This window comes from Panicum hallii, chromosome 3, assembly GCF_002211085.1.
Source record: "Panicum hallii strain FIL2 chromosome 3, PHallii_v3.1, whole genome shotgun sequence".
Taxonomy (NCBI): Eukaryota; Viridiplantae; Streptophyta; class Magnoliopsida; order Poales; family Poaceae; genus Panicum; species Panicum hallii.
The window spans coordinates 59,525,332-59,538,483 of NC_038044.1; the positions used below are offsets into that span (position 1 = coordinate 59,525,332).

A 13,152-nucleotide genomic window follows, 5' to 3' on the forward strand; every position below is an offset into this window, starting at 1 on the left:
ATTAGAATTGCTACTCCCTCCATTCAAATTACTAATCGTTTTGACTTTTCTAGATTCATAATATTTGTTATGCTTCTAGACATAATACATACATAGATGCATAACAAAAACTATAAATCTAAAATATCCAAAACGACTAATAATTTGAAAAAATAGGACTATATTGCATAGTTGCTTTCAGGTACCACACCAGTGGACACGGCACTGGTCCCCCTAAAAGTTGATAAGGTAGAATCAAGATAGTTACAATAGAATGCACACACAGTAGTACCTCACCTAGAACCGCACAGATTTCGGCAAGACTTTAATATAGAGTAGTAATATGCACATGCAAACGATGTTCGAGAACTATTGTATTCCACCAAGGCGGAAGATAATAAACCTCCACATATACGCTCAATTAAATCTAAAAGTCTATTATTTGAAACAAGATAATCCTCCATCTAGGTAAAAGATAAGATTCCTGATACTATCCAGACTAGGGGTCAGGCTTGGATGAAAGGATAAAATTTTATCCCAAACCCGTAGTGTAGCCGGGGTCACTATATTAAGAGCGGGCACAAAATCTAAACCTAAATATATAAAACAAAAAAATTCAATTTCCACCTTCAAATAGCACAATAGTTTAATTTTCAACCCTTAACTACAAAACCAGACAACAAAGATTTTTTAAAAAATTTAAATTCTCATTAGATCTAAAAAATCAAAACTAATTTATTTTAAATTAGAAAAATACAAAAATGGTACCAAATTTTTTCTAAAATTGATACTATCTATTGGTGCTCTATTTGAATATTATTTATTCAAAATAGTAGGCATCACTACAAACAAACAAAATACTAGGAAGTAGGAACAAAAAAAAAGATCTGAATAACTAGCGAGTAGAGCATCAACAAATAAGTTACATTTTTAGAAAAATGTTGGCACTTGTTTTTTATTTTTCTAATTTAAAATGAATTATTTATGATTTTTTAGTTTAAACTTGAATATTTTTACTTTCTAAAAAATGAAAATTCACCTTTGAAACCACTCAAGGGGTCAAATTTACCCCATTTGAACAATTCGATAGTTCTTTTTATTGAAAGTTGAAAATCAGAATTATCGATAATTTTCCCTATTTAAAAATCTGAATCTATTTTGGATAATTCAATTTTTGACTCATAGTGCCCTAGATAACCTGAACAACTCAAAATTTCATCATGCAGTAGCTCGGTAGAGCATCAGATCTACAATTTCACCCTAGCCCAACTAAATCGGTAAATCTAGGATCCCACTTAGGCACCCCACCAAGTCAACAACTCCCTATGCATCCAGCTTGCCATTCACACCTCTTTCCTCCCCCTCATTGCTGCCCTCCGCCTCTTTGTAGTTATCACCGCCGCAGCTGCTGAGGCTACGGTTTTGAATTTGAAACTGGTATTCCAATTTCGGCTCTCACATAGAAAAGGAAAAATTTAAAGCCCTCTCATGCCAACAAGATAAAAAATGGAGAAGTCTATCAAATGACTTTCAAATTTGGTAAAAAAAAGTTTAAACTCTAACAAAAGAATCCATCCAAGAAATATCAATATTTCATAATAGACTTTATGAATAATGTAGATGAAATCAAGGTGAGGGATGAACAAGAGCAAGAACTCCAAATTATTTATGGTGCTTCTGAGATGGACTGACCAAAAGGTGTTTCAAAAAATGTTCTCACACGTCCTAGCACCTTGAAGACATAAGAATTCATCCAAAATCATGGCATAAACGATAAACGAACGCCTAATAAAGACGAAACCAGATAATAGGTTCAAGTTCAACCCTAGGCACAATGAGATCACGGGTCTTGGATTCACCCAAATATTATCCACGTCATGGAAACACAATCCCAAAACGTGCATTTTGCAAATCGAAGAAAAACAAAAAAAACTTGAAAGATTTGCAAGGGAGCAAATATAAGGAAGCTGCGATATGACAGGAGCAATTTTTACAAAATGTTCTTTAGACCTTCTAGAATCCCACATAACTATCGATTGTGACATGGATGACACACCCCAACTTGTCAACCCTTCTAGATCATATTATCCAAACATATAATTCTCTGATTCATCATCTTTGTCAACATCAAACTCTCTGAAACTCCTAACTTACATTTCTACATTGGCGGACTGCTTGGCCATTACTTCTTTCTAAGGTTCACCAAAATACTACATAGTATATAAACAGAGTTCCTACTTCCCTTCCTACTAGCTAGTCTCTGAAAAAATAATTTGTACAAATAAAATTCCAAGAAGCAATCACTCTTCAACGCTTCTTGATCACATCCATGTCTGAATTTTCCCGGTCCAAACCATGTGATCTTCGCAGTCTCTGAATTCCGCATCAGCCAACACCTTGTCCACTCACTTCCATCCTCCCTCTTGCTTGCTCGCCCTGGCCCCCACGTCTATAAGTAACCCTTGACGCCACTGTTCAGCACACACACAATCACACAAGAAAGCCTCTCATCAGTGACCAGTCTTCACTCATCAGTGAGAACTTGTGACAGACTTGTTGGCAAGATGGTCGTCGGTAGAGTCACAGACGAGTGCCCGGTGGCCGTGCCACTCGAGCTGCTGTGGAAGGTGGTGTTCACCGGCGACGTGTCCATCTTCACCAAGGCCTGCGTCGGCCTAGTCGACGCCGTGGAGGTTGACGGCGACGGCGGGCCCGGGAGCGTCACCACCATGAAGCTCAACCCAGGTGAGTATCAAGCCCGGAACAAGACGCAAATTTAGCCGTCTCGACGACGAAGACTCACCTGAATTTTCTTGTTTCTTTGCCACAGCTGTGGGTGACGCGAAGGTGTTCAAGACCCGGCTCCTGGCGCGCGACGCGGCGGCGCGTGTAGTGAAGTCGGAGCTGGTGGTGGAGGGCGGCGAGCTGGCCGGGCAGATGAAGTCGCAGGTGTCCGAGGTGAAGGTGGTGCCGGCCGGCGAGGGCGCCACCGTGGTGCACATGACGGTGGAGTATGAGCGGGTCGACGGCGCGCCGCTGCCGCCGGAGGACGAGGCCAAGATCGTGCAGGGCTACCTCAGCCTCATCAAGAAGGTGGAGGAGTACCTCGTCGCTCACCCCGGCGAGTTCGCCTGAGCTGCCGCGAGAATCTCTCATCGTGGTGATCGGGCCGGAGAAATCCGTGTTAAGTATATGATGGTGATCATGCCATAGGTGTGTTCTTGATTTGGAAATTCGAATAACGAGAGCAAGTGATCCTCTGCTTGGTCGGTTAATTGTGCTTGTGGTGTGGGGAAAACAACAGTTTCAGTTTTTGTGAGAACAGTTTATGTTCTATGTTCTTCTTTTGCGGCGTGTCACCTGCAAGTCGATTGTCTTCCTCCACTTGCAATGATCGGTGATAACAGTTTATCCAGCCTAGGGGTTGCTGAGTCAGGCTTGGATGAAAAGGCACAAATTTTATCCCAAGCGAAGCCCAGGGTCACTATTAAGATTTAAGTGTTAGCACAAAACCTAAACCCAATTATGTAAAAGGAAAAAGTCTAATTTTCACGCTAAAAATAGCACAATAGTCTGATTTTCAAACCTGAACTATAAAACAGACAACGGAGATTTTTCTAAAAATTAAAATTCTCGTTAGATCTAAATTCTCAAAACTAATTTATTTTATTTGAGAAAATATGAAACTATTACCATCTTTTTCTAAAAACATAACTTATATGTTGGTGCTCTATTTGAATCAAAATAATAGACATAACTATAAAAAACTTTTAAGAACAGAAGAGATTGGATCCAAATAACTAGCAACTAGAATACCAACAAATAGGTTATATTTTTAGAAAAAATCTTGGCACTTGTTTCTTATTTTTATAATTTAAAATGATTCATGTATGAATTTTCTATTTTAAACTTGAATTTTTTATTTTCACAAAATGAAAATCCACTTTTGAAACTACTCATGGGTCAAATTTGTCTGAATTCAACAATGTTGTTGAAATTTCAAAATCAGATTTTTATGATAATTTGAGAGTGTAAATTGAATTTTATTCTTATATAAAAGTCTGAAACTATTTTGGGTAATTTGGTTTTTGACTCATAGTGATCTAAATAACCCGAACAATCCAGAATTTTACCCCATGCAGTATATCAATAGAGCATCAGACCTACAATTTCACTGTAGCCTAATTAAACTGGTGAATCTAGCATCCCACCCCACCAAGCCATCTAGGCCTTGTTTAGATGCCTTCAAAATTCCAACTTTTTACACTCTCTCTCCATCACATTAATTTTGGGACACATGCATGGAGCAGCAAATGTATGTAAAAAAATAACTAATTGCACAGTTTAATTGTACATCACGAGACGAATCTTTTAAACCTAGTTAGTCCATGATTAGATAAAATTTGTCAAATACAAACGAAAGTGCTACAGTAGCACTGTTGCAAGTTGCTTGCAATCTAAACAGGCCCCTACTCCCTGTGCCTCCAGCTCACCATTCACAGCTCTTTCCTCCCTGGCATTGTTGTCCTCCGCCTCTTCCTAGTTATCGCTGCCACCTTCCCTGCTCGGCTGTTTGTAACAGTTTAGCAGCTGAGGTTAGAATTTTGAATTTGAAACTAGTATTCTGATTCTGGCTGGCGGCTGCTCACATAGAAATAAATATATTCAAAGCCCTCTCGGGCCAACAAGATCAAGAATGGAAAAGTCTATCATATAACTTTCAAATTTGATGAAAAAGATTTAAACGCTAATAACAAAAGAATTCATCCAAAATATTAATATTTCATAATAGAGTTTATGAATAAGGTAGATGAAATAAGGGTGAGGGATGAACAAGAGCAAGAACTCCAAATTTGTGGTGCTTCCGAGATGGATTGACCAAAATATCTTTTCAAAAATATTTTCGCACGTCCTAACCGAAAGGATTTTTGTGATGCCTACAGGGGAGTGAGTAGGCGTATCTGGAAATTTTCTAAAAATTATTCGCAGCGATTAAATCTATCGGAACTTTCGACGCTATGTAGAAACTTCCGACGGGCCCAAACTTTCGATACAGGACCTGAACTTGCAACAATAGGAAAATTCTTATACAAAATTTAAAATAAACTTATAAATGCAGAATCTGTTTGAACCAAAAGTTCAGCAATGAAGCCTGGAGACTACTGCAGGTGAACTTTGCAAGAGCAATAACACGAGAGCATAAATCGGCACAAAACAAGTTCCAGGTTAACAAGAACTAAATAAATGGAATAAATACAAGAGACAAGAGATTTGTTTATCGAAGTTCACTTCCACAAAGGAAGCTACGTCTCCGTTGAGGAGCTCACAAAGAGTATGGTTTTAAACTAACCCTTTTTCTAACTCAATCAACCACAAAGCAGAATTGAGTCATTTACTATAAAATCCATAAAGGATGGGTAATACAAACTTCTCCGGGTGCACAAATACGAGAGGATGCTCAACCGGACGACGCTGAACCGTCTAGAAGCAAGCTTCAAGAGTAACAATGAATCGACGGATGAAGATGCTTCAAGTGCTCTTGAGATGAACGTGGATGACCTCACACTCAAAACCTCAAGCCTCACATCTCAATCTTGCGCTCACCCAAGCCCTAGCACAAATCAACTCAAAGATTAGTTCAAGGAGGGAGTGGGGAGGAGTGGTGAATGCTCTTGGAGGTGCTATGCTCGTGGTTCCGTCAGCCGTTAGTGAAGAGGGGGTTGAGGGGTATAAATACTTAAGCCCTAAAAATTAGCCGTTGCTATGCAGAATAAGTGATCGTCCGAGCTTCCGACACAGTTAAAATCAGTGGAGCGAGGACCTCCTATCGGAAAGATCTGGCAACTTCCGACGCACATAGAATCAGTGAGAAAAACTAAATGTACAAGTATGTGAATTGTGTCTCTTGTAGGTGGTTAGCATCTCAATTAAGTATTTTAATATCTTTATGCTATCTATTCGCGTCCTCGTTAATAGTACGATATTTCCTATACTCAATTTCAAAATAGAAAATAATAAAAGGTATTTTTTTATGCTCCAACGTTGTCCTTCAATTAAATTGGCGTTTTTTTCTTGCTCATTTTTATTTTATTGAATTTTAACTTATCCATTACTCGATAAACTCATTACAACACCAAAACCCACATGGGGCCAAATGCACTTTCACTAACACCTAACACCTTGAAGACATAAGAATTCATCCAAAATCACAGCACAAGTGATAAACGAACATCTAATAAACGCAAAACCTGACATTCTAGGCACAAGTTCAACCCTAGGCACGATGAGATCGTGAGTCTTGGATTCACCCAAATATCATCCACATCATGGCAACACAAGTCCAAAACTCGCATTTTGCAAATCGAAGAAAAACACTTGCAAGAAATTTGCAAGGGGCAAATATAAAGAAGCTATGATATCATATGAGGGATTCTTAGAAAATGTTATTTAGTCCTTCTAGAATCCTAAACAACTGTCAATTGTGACCTGGATGACACACATTAACTTGTACGTACATCCAGTATATGAAAACAATTTCATAAAAGCATGCCCCCAACTACTATTCCAAGTCAACACTTCTAGATCATATTATCCAAATCTAAAATTCTCTGAATTCATCATCTTTGTCATCAGCATCAAACTTTCAGAATCTTTTAAATTATATTTCCCACATTGGAGAGCTGCTTGACCATTACTTCTTTCTAAGGTCGTTCACCAGAATACTACATAGTGCATTCATAATTTATATCGAAAAATGCAAAAAACACATGAGTATCAACATTGCTTTCCTGTTCTGTGTAATAGATCCGTGGGTACTTTGGCAGTTGGCATTGGCAACCGCATATGGGAGTCTTTTGTTTTTCCATCCTTCTACCATCCAAATATGTGAGGTAGAGGGTGAGCAACTGAGCACTTCAAAATTGCGTCGCGAAAGATTAATATAAGTAATTAGATGTACTGGTGGATTTTTCAGATGTTTTTTATTCAAATGATACCCCATGTGACTTGAGTCCTCTGCTATCCTTAAAGACTTTCAGGATCAAGGCAGTACAATCACAGTATAAAAACAGAGTTCATGACTGGCTACTTCGCTTCCTACGAGCTAGTCTCCGAAAAAATAATCTGTACAAATAAAATTCCAAGAAGCAACCATTCTTCAACGCTCCTTGAATCTTGGTCACATCCAGATCTGAATTTTCCTGGTCCAAAACATGTGATCTTCGTAGTCTCAGAATTCCACATCAGTCAACAACCGGTCCACTTGAGCTTCCAACCTCCCATCTTGCTCGCCCGGGCCGCCACATCTATAAGTAACCCTTGATGCCTCACTGTTCAGCACACACACAATCACACAACAAAGCCTCTCATCAGTGACCAGTCTTCAGTTCTTCACGGATCAGTGACAACCGACTTGTTTGCACCATGGTTGTCGGCAAAGTCACAGATGAGTGCCCGGTGGCCGTGTCGGTTGAGCTGCTGTGGAAGGTGGTCTTCACTGGCGATGTGTCCATCTTCACCAAGGCCTGCGTCGGCTTGGTCGACGCCGTCGAGGTCGACGGCGACGGCGGGCCCGGGAGCGTCACCACCATGAAGCTCAACCCAGGCAAGTACCAAGCCCGGCCGGAACAAGCGCATTTCGTTGTCTCGACGGCGAAGACTCACCTGAATTTTTTCTTGTTTTTTGGTTATTACAGCCGTGGGGGACGCGAAGGTGTTCAAGACCCGGCTCCTGTCACGCGACGCGGCGGCGCGCGTGGTGAAGTCGGAGCTGGTGGTGGAGGGCGGCGAGCTGGCCGGGCAGATGAAGTCGCAGGTGTCCGAGGTGAAGGTGGTGCCGGCCGGCGAGGCCGCCTGCGTGGTGCACATGACGGTGGAGTACGAGCGGGTGGACGGCGCGCCGCTGCCGCCGGCGGACGAGGCCATGATCGTGCAGGGCTACCTCAGCCTCATCAAGAAGGTGGAGGAGTACCTCGTCGCTCACCCCGGCAAGTTCGCCTGAAATGCCGCGAGGATCTCTCCTCGTGGCGATCGGGCCGGAGAAATCCGTGTTATCGTTGTGATCTGCCATGGGTGTGTTCTTTTATTTTGGAATAATGGGAGGACGTGATCCTCTGCTTGGTCGGTTGATTGTGCTTGTGGGGGAAACAACAGTTTCAGTTTTTGTGAGAACAGTTTATGTTCTACTGTTTTGTGTGTGTTCAGTGCTCATAAAGGGCAATTTTTTTTAAGGATAAAGGCACATCATGCATATGGTGTGGTTTGCAGTTTCTTGTTGCGAGATTGTTGAGTGTCTGCATAAGAAATTAGGAGCCAATATTTTAGAGAACTGATCTTGGAACTTCGATAACCTCTTCCTCCTGCCTGGCGACAGCTTCCTACCTTCCTGGTAACCTAATGCTCTTAGGCGTGGGCAAAAGCCAAAAAAGTCCAAACACCAAAATTTAAAGAAAATTGATTTCATCGGAAGTTTACAGTATGTTATATTAACAAATATAAAATTGAGGCATTAGGTTTACTGATGTTATTTTGATTTCCAACATTCTGTTGTATGGTTGTATTATATATCTAGTTGTAAGTGTTTATTGTCTTATTGGGTAGGTAGTAGCAACTAAGCTAAAATAATATAACAACTTTATGTTCTCGTTTGATTATGATTTCATCAAATTTACTGTTACTATCATAGTCGTTGACACACGTAGTGTTGTCATCTTTGTGCCGTCATCTTTTTCTTGGATGAGGTTGAGATTCACAGTGTAGTCAGAATTTTGGTTTAAAACAGTAAACGGATAAGCCTTGGATTAATAATACTAGCCTATCAACCCGTGCTCCCGCACAAGCTAATTACAATTAATATAAAAATAAAATTTATAGCTAATAATTATATAATTATCTATCTCACACCCTCTTTCATCTATAAAATATTCTAACATGTAGTCTAAAATATATAATTATCATTATCTAGTTGCAATAGATTTCATTTTGCATCACATTGATATATATTTAATTGAACCACTTGTTTGTGAATTGGTATTCTTATCTCTTCCAACATACATGAATACATGGTGACACATATCATGGGTGGTATTGTTATATAAACAATAACATAAATAATATATTAATAATGATAGATATAGTAATTTAGAGTTTTATATTATTGCATTTAATATTTATTATAATTATATAATTTAGATTCAGATTAAGAGGTTACTTTAACTTTAATAATGATATAATTGGATAATTTATATGCAAATTTAGGATGTTATTTGCATTATTTGTTAATAGCATAGGTGGGTAATTTACACGAAGATTAGGGGTTACTTTAGATTTTTTTATAATAATGGTAGAGTGGGTGATTTAGATATATGTTTAGGGGTTACTTTAGTCCATTTTCATAATGGCAGAGGTTGATAGTTTATTAGGAAAGATAATAGATCCGATGATTATTATAATTAGAGTTATTGGATTGATGGCGAGATGTTTCTGATTTTTGTGAGAATTTTTAAGGTTTCTAGAGTGTTGATTTAGAATCCTAGGTGGCTTCATTCGGAGGCTTCAAAAGAAATCTCCAATCAGTAATAGTAAGATTCTGTGATCAAAAAGATTAATTGATCTTTCCGTGCAACTACTAGCTGGTATTGACCCACTGTACGCAGTTGTACACAAACCCTGCAAATCATAGAAAACTGCTTTATTATTTTAATTTTGACGGATTCTAAGTTTTTATCTGACTGGTAACTGAACATTACAATCTGCTCAATTCAGATTGTGCTCTTTTGACCAACCTACTGTAGTACTGCTCCCAGAATTTTTACATCAGATTTGCTAATGATATCCTGTATATATATATAAAAAATCAACAGAAGATCGACGAGAAAGAAATACATACACATGTTGTGAGACAAAAAGGACCGCCGGCACCCGGCAGGCATCCAAGAATGTATTCCCCCGGTCATAAAATGTATGGTGTTTTAAAAAATTTACCGGTCAAACTTTTTTTAACTTTGGCCTTCTATATAAAAACCCTGTGGATTGGCGATATAAGATAGATTATGCTACAACCATAAAAAATACTTTCTTAATGTTCAAGCATATTTATTCAAAATGCTATACTCTAAACTGAAATTACCGTCGGAGTATCATCCATACTGCAGTGGGTGCCAGCATGCTACATGTAAAAATGGAGTAGCAAAATTCTATGCTGGCTCATCTCATTTGCCCCCCCCCCCTTTGCATTAAAAGAAGAATAAAAGTGTAGCGCTCCTACGAATCGGCGAGATGTGATAGCCATTCTGCCCAAAGTCCAAACCGGTTTGCCTCAAGTCATTTAAACATGATTCCTGACCTTGAAAAACGAAGCCTCGTGAAAAATAAAATCCAGCTCCGAGTTTGTCTGAAGTCTGAAAAGTCTCTGAATTTTCCTGGTCCGAACCATGTGATCTCCACAGTCCCATCTCTGTCCCCAGAATTCCACACCATGACATCAGCCAACACCCGGTCAAATCTTCCGTAGCCGGTATTTCTTACTCATCACACCTATAAGTAGCCCTTGATCCCTCGATCTTCCGGCACACACACACACACAAAAATTCTCTCATCAGTGATCAGTCTTCACTGACCGGCGAAGTGAGCTCGAGCTTGCAGGGGTGGTGGGAGCGGCCGGCGACTGAGTGACTGACTGGCACGATGGCCGCCGGCAGGGTCACCGATGAGTGCGCGGTGGCGGTGGCGGCGGAGCGGCTGTGGAAGGCGGCCCTCGCCGACCAGGAGCACGCCGTCCTGCCCAAGGCCTGCGCCGGCTACATCGAGTCCGTGGAGGTGGAGGGCGACGGCGGGCTCGGGACCGTCACGACCATGCGGCTCAACCCGGCGGTGGGCGGGGCGGCGGCGTTCCGGAGCCGCCTGCTGGCGCGCGACGCCGCGGCGCGCGTGGTGAGGTCGGAGGTGCTGGAGGGCGGCGAGGTGAGCGCGCGGCTCAGGTCGCAGGTGACCGAGGTGGGCGTGGAGCCGGCCGGCGACGGCGCCTCCGTGCTCAAGATCGCCGTGGAGTACGAGACCCGCGACGGCGCGCCGCTGCCGCCCGAGGATCAGGCCAAGCTCACGCAGGGCTACATCGGCCTCATCAAGAAGGTGGAGGAGTACCTCGTGGCGCACCCCGAAGAGTTCGCCTGAGGACGAAGCGATCTTCTTGCCAATAATTTAGAGCCGATCGTGTTCTGAGATCGTGGGCTTGGGAGAAGAGTTGGTACATGTTCTGAGGTCGTATGTGTTCTGTTTCATGGCGGTCATCTTGTTTCATCATGAATAAAAGCATGCGTATGGGGTGTTGTTTGCAGGCCAAAAGTTTTGAACTTCAATCCGATAACTTGATATATCGAGGATTTGTTGTCAGATCCATCTCAGAGAAGAAAGGAAAGAGAAAGGGGGAAGAAGAGAAACTAGATTGCAATGACACACTCACAAACAAAAGAGTCCATTTTACAACCCTCAAGTGTAGGTCGACTTCGACTCCAATTTTCAATCAAATGAAGCATAAAGTATTTTTCTGGTTGCTCTTAAAGGACAGATTAAATACAAGGGACCTGCTACAAAGAAAGGGAATGGACCTTGAATCTTACACCTGTGATCTGTGCATTCTACAGAGAAGAGAGACAGTTGCACATATTTTCCTCAGATGCAACTTTGCTAAAGCTTGTTGGAACTCCATTGGCATACAATATACCTCTACCAGAACTTTAAATCAGATCCTCAGCAGAATCAAACGATCTCTAGATGTTCCCTTTGCTCTGGAAATAGTCATTCTAATGACATCCCTCCGACAGTGCAGGCCTGGAAAGCGAAGTTTTGCAAGGAATTCAGGCTTATTCTTCTGAAAGCCAAACAAAGCAGAATTGAAGAGATGGAAGCTTGGCTAGCTGATCTTTAGATTTGTTTCTTTTCAAGTAGTGGTAGTTCTTGTCCTAGTTCAGTTTTTTTTCCTTAGTTCAGTCTAAGCTGTACTCTTGTTTGGTAAACTTTCCCTTTCTTTAATATATTTTAACCAGTAGGGGCTTGCCCCTCCTGTTTCCATAGAAAAAAAAAACTCATCTATGAGAGTGATAATCTTTGGACGGCCCGTTAGCTTTTCAGTCTTTGGATGGCAGGGCGCTGATGCGGCAACACAGGTCCAGTGGCTAAAGAGTATTTGAAAATTACCTAAATAGCTTTCTGAAAGTGTAATAAAATATAATAAGACTGCAAAACAACTAGTATTTAAGACTAAACTAAAACACTTTTCATTATGTTGATCAAACTGAAAACGACACCAAAATGGTTTAGGTTCTGAATAAACCATAACAGCCTCAAAATTAGTGTATTGCTTTCAAACAACTTTAAAAAATAAATGCATGTATGAGTATTAAACGTCAATTTACTATGGAGGAAACTAAATCTTAATTAGCACAAAGAAAATATTTTATTTTGTATTTTAAGTATACATTTCTACCTTTTGAAATCAAAATGTACTGAAGTTGTAGATAATCCATAGTGCCAGTGAAAAGAAAAGTTTTTCTAAAACACTCTATTAATTATGAAATACAATAACTATTTTAGCCTTGGCCATGTCGCCAAAACTAATGGTTTTACAGTTTAAGGTTGAAATTGGACTCAGCCTATTTTAAAATGGTAGTAAAAACACATCATCTATAAAAGCGAGCTAGTTCAAAACTGTACTCAAAGATCATATTTGACACATTGGTGGTCGTACTGTTTGGCTACATTTTCCTAAGGTTAACCACAATACCACTTAGTCGCATTTCTAATTTTCTATAGAAAAAATAAAAACACATAATCTAAAAAAATGAGCTAGTTGAGAATTTTCCAAGTCTTTAAGCTTTCAACTTGTTCCTTTCTTCTATGGATCAGAATGTCAAAGCCGTTGGAACTCTTCTAAACGACCCTGACATTACAACCATCCAGCCGCTGCAAGAACTATCATACAAATCACATTGACATTTCAACTTGTGCTGTAGTCATGTAGTGCCTTCTATCCATTCGTTTTTGTTGTTTCCGACAAGCAGACCAAAATCCTTGTCTGCAATGAAAATAAAACGGAGGTGGTATTATTGTGCTTATATGGGTTATTTTGTTTCTTTCATGAATAAAGAAAGATATGCATATGCTATTACAATGTGCTTT

General features: G+C 40.3%; 3 protein-coding genes across 3 annotated transcripts; all 3 read left to right on the forward strand.

Moving 5' to 3' along the window:
* The first annotated feature begins 2,173 nt into the window (after positions 1 to 2,173).
* LOC112885900 (major allergen Api g 1, isoallergen 1-like) lies at positions 2,174 to 3,323 on the forward strand. The gene is made up of 2 exons (XM_025951592.1): positions 2,174 to 2,724; positions 2,810 to 3,323. Exons 1-2 carry the CDS (start codon positions 2,544 to 2,546, stop codon positions 3,112 to 3,114), a joined length of 486 nt encoding a protein of 161 aa, XP_025807377.1. The 5' UTR covers positions 2,174 to 2,543; the 3' UTR covers positions 3,115 to 3,323.
* A 4,007-nt stretch (positions 3,324 to 7,330) lies between these two features.
* Positions 7,331 to 8,246, forward strand: LOC112885901 (major allergen Dau c 1-like). The gene is made up of 2 exons (XM_025951593.1): positions 7,331 to 7,582; positions 7,674 to 8,246. The coding sequence occupies exons 1-2, from the start codon at positions 7,402 to 7,404 to the stop codon at positions 7,976 to 7,978; spliced, it is 486 nt and encodes a 161-aa protein (XP_025807378.1). The 5' UTR covers positions 7,331 to 7,401; the 3' UTR covers positions 7,979 to 8,246.
* A 2,284-nt stretch (positions 8,247 to 10,530) lies between these two features.
* LOC112885902 (major allergen Dau c 1-like) lies at positions 10,531 to 11,333 on the forward strand. The gene has a single exon (XM_025951595.1). It carries the CDS (start codon positions 10,663 to 10,665, stop codon positions 11,146 to 11,148), a length of 486 nt encoding a protein of 161 aa, XP_025807380.1. The 5' UTR covers positions 10,531 to 10,662; the 3' UTR covers positions 11,149 to 11,333.
* Positions 11,334 to 13,152: the final 1,819 nt, after the last annotated feature.

Bases quoted from the DNA above. Each gene is read 5' to 3' on its own strand.
- LOC112885900 (XM_025951592.1), top strand. From the start codon at position 2,544: ATGGTCGTCGGTAGAGTCACAGACGAGTGCCCGGTGGCCGTGCCACTC. The intron at 2,725-2,809 runs GTGAGTATCAAG...TCTTTGCCACAG, and splicing joins CACCATGAAGCTCAACCCAG to CTGTGGGTGACGCGAAGGTG.
- LOC112885901 (XM_025951593.1), top strand. From the start codon at position 7,402: ATGGTTGTCGGCAAAGTCACAGATGAGTGCCCGGTGGCCGTGTCGGTT. The intron at 7,583-7,673 runs GCAAGTACCAAG...TGGTTATTACAG, and splicing joins CACCATGAAGCTCAACCCAG to CCGTGGGGGACGCGAAGGTG.
- LOC112885902 (XM_025951595.1), top strand. From the start codon at position 10,663: ATGGCCGCCGGCAGGGTCACCGATGAGTGCGCGGTGGCGGTGGCGGCG.